The following is a 2,660-nucleotide window of genomic DNA, read 5'->3' as shown; positions in this document are numbered from 1 at the left end:
AGGCATGAGCCACTGCGCCCAACCTCTTCCCTTTTTCATTTATGCTGTCACCCCGCTCTGGAGATGCTACTAAGGACTACTAGCCTGAGAAATAAAGTAGTGGGAATGGACTCTCAAAGCCAAATAATTAGCCTCTGAATGGGAAGGACCAGAGAACAAATAGAATTTAAGTTACTTGATAAATTTGAAATGAAGAGAGAGAGAGATTCTTTGCTCAGTTGGAGTTGGGATACAATTAATGTAACCTGTGTGAATTAGTTTAAAAAATTACAGTTTTGTTTTGTAGAGTTGGGGGGTTTGTTAATATGGATCTATCTAATCCAGTTTTTCCATTATTTTTCAGAGGTTTCACTTTTAAAAAGAAAACATCTTCAGATAACAATGCGTCTATAACTAATGTGTCAGTAGCAAAAACACCTGTATTAAGAAATAAAGATGTTAATGTTACCGAAGACTTTTCCTTCAGTGAACCTCCACCGGACACCACAAATCAGCAAAGGGTCAAGGACTTCTTTAAAAATGCCCCAGCAGGAAAGCAAACACAGAGAGTTGGCTCAAAACCATTATTGCCAGATTTCTTGCAGACTCCGAAGGAAGTTTTATGCGCTACCCAAAACACACCAACTGTAAAGAAATCCCGGGATACTGCTCTCAAGAAATTAGAATTTAGTTCTTCACCAGATTCTTTCAGTACCATCAATGATTGGGATGATATGGATGACTTTGATACTTCTGGGACTTCAAAAGCATTTGTTACACCACCCCAAAGTCGCTTTGTAAGGGTAAGCACTGCTCAGAAATCAAAAAAGGCTAAGAGAAACTTTTTTAAAGCACAGCTTTATACAACAAACACAGTAAAGGCTGATTTGCCTCCATCCTTCTCTGAAAGCGAGCAAATAGATTTGACTAAGGAACAGAAGGATGACTCAGAATGGTTAAGCAGCGATGTGATTTGCATCGATGATGGCCCTATTGGTGAAGTGCATGTAAATGAAGATGCTCAGGAAAGTGACTCTTTGAAAACTCATTTGGAAGATGAAAGAGGTAACAATTATTTTATCTTCATTTTAGTATGTTCATTGTACTTTTTTATTCAAAGCTAGCCATTAGGAATAGTCATGAATATACAGAGTTTTTGTCCTTAAGATTGTTAGGGTCTTTAGTGGTGCTTTTTGAATAATCTGTTGGCCACATATCTAAGGCAGGACATACTGATGAAATGGAAGGTTTTAGTCTGCTAATATAATTTCCAGGATAGCTCTGTGATTTTATACATGAAAATACAGTAGTTTCCCCTTGTCCACAGCTTTGCTTTCTGAGGTTTCAGTTACCCGCAGCCAGCCAAGGTCTGAAAATACTGCATATCTTCTCTTGCGCTTTGGAACCATTATTAAGAAAACACAAGCCTGCAATACCGCGACAGTCAATCTGATAACTGAGACCACTACTAAGTGATTAACAGCAACTCAGGTGGACAGATCAGGTCGGGGCAAGATTTTATCACACTACTCAAAACAGCTTGAAACTGAAACTTTATGAATTAATTTATTTCTGGGATTTTCCATTTACATCACAGTGCCTACATTATTCACCTCTCTTCATCTCATCATGTAGGCATTTTTTATCATCTTATATCTTTACAAGAGGAAGGGTGAGTACAGTACAGTAAGATATTTTGAGCAAGAGACCATAGTCATGTAATTTTTATTGCAGAATATTGTTATAATTGTGCTATTTCATTGTTCATCTTTTTGCTGTGCTTAATTCATAAATTAAACTCTATCGTAGGTATGTATGTATAGGAAAACACACAGTACTTACAGGGTTTGATACTGTCCAAGATTTCAAGCATCCACCAGGGGTCTTGTCACATATTTCCCCAGGAAAAGGGGGGTGCTGTTGTAAGATCCATAGAGGTTAAATGGTGGTCAGTGGTAAATTGGACAATGAAACTAAGCCTTTCTACGGTAATTCCTTTATGGCTTGTTGCCCCCTAATATTGATGAATAATGTACACTAATTGCACTATTAAAGTGTTATAAATTACATTCAAAGGTTTTCCTAGCTGGATCTTGTAATTATTAACTGTCCAAAATTGAGTAACTGAGATTACCCACATGTGGAAGTAACCACCTTATGAAGCAGTTGCAAATATGAGAGTAAAATTTTTAAACACCTGAATCCCATTAAGGTTACTCTAGGGTGAGAGAGCACTGAAAAGTGACTGATGATAAGAAAAACTATAGTCTCATCAATGATGCTTCTGTTTCTGAAGGGAAAATTTGTTAAAAGATAGAGAGCAACGATTTGGGTTGTGTTTTCCCCCGTAGTCCAAAAGAGAGAATTAAATAACTAGGAAACTTTGTGGTAAAGGTGGTTTGTACAAGCAGCCATGTTTATGTTATTATCAGACTTATCTGTTACACTTTACCCTTATTTAAATATGAGTGGAAAGCTGAAAACTAGAAACGTTGATACCAAATATGTGTCTTGTAATTAACCAGAGACAGACATGAAAATCCCTAAGCAAGTCTTTGGCCTCAGTCGAGCATTCACTAGACTTAATCCAGTTGACTCAATAATAATCATTTATGAATAAATAAGCCAGCATTAGCATGTGAAGGGAGAGGATCCATACAAAGTGGTGTGATTGTTTGTGA

The 2,660-nt window shown here is 37.0% G+C and overlaps 1 protein-coding gene across 1 annotated transcript in view; it reads left to right on the top strand.

Annotated features, from left to right (window-relative positions):
• Positions 1-2,660, top strand: part of BLM (Bloom syndrome, RecQ helicase-like) — an 88,520-nt gene that overhangs the window by 49,401 nt on the left and 36,459 nt on the right. The window contains 1 exon segment of the mRNA XM_011947392.1: positions 344-1,044. Within this exon segment, the coding sequence (XP_011802782.1) occupies positions 344-1,044 (701 nt within the window).

Source organism: Colobus angolensis, unplaced genomic scaffold (genome assembly GCF_000951035.1).
Source record: "Colobus angolensis palliatus isolate OR3802 unplaced genomic scaffold, Cang.pa_1.0 Scaffold264, whole genome shotgun sequence".
In the NCBI taxonomy this organism is placed as follows: domain Eukaryota; kingdom Metazoa; phylum Chordata; class Mammalia; order Primates; family Cercopithecidae; genus Colobus; species Colobus angolensis.
Note: the sequence above shows the minus strand (reverse complement) of the source record. Positions and strands in the feature narration are given on the sequence as shown.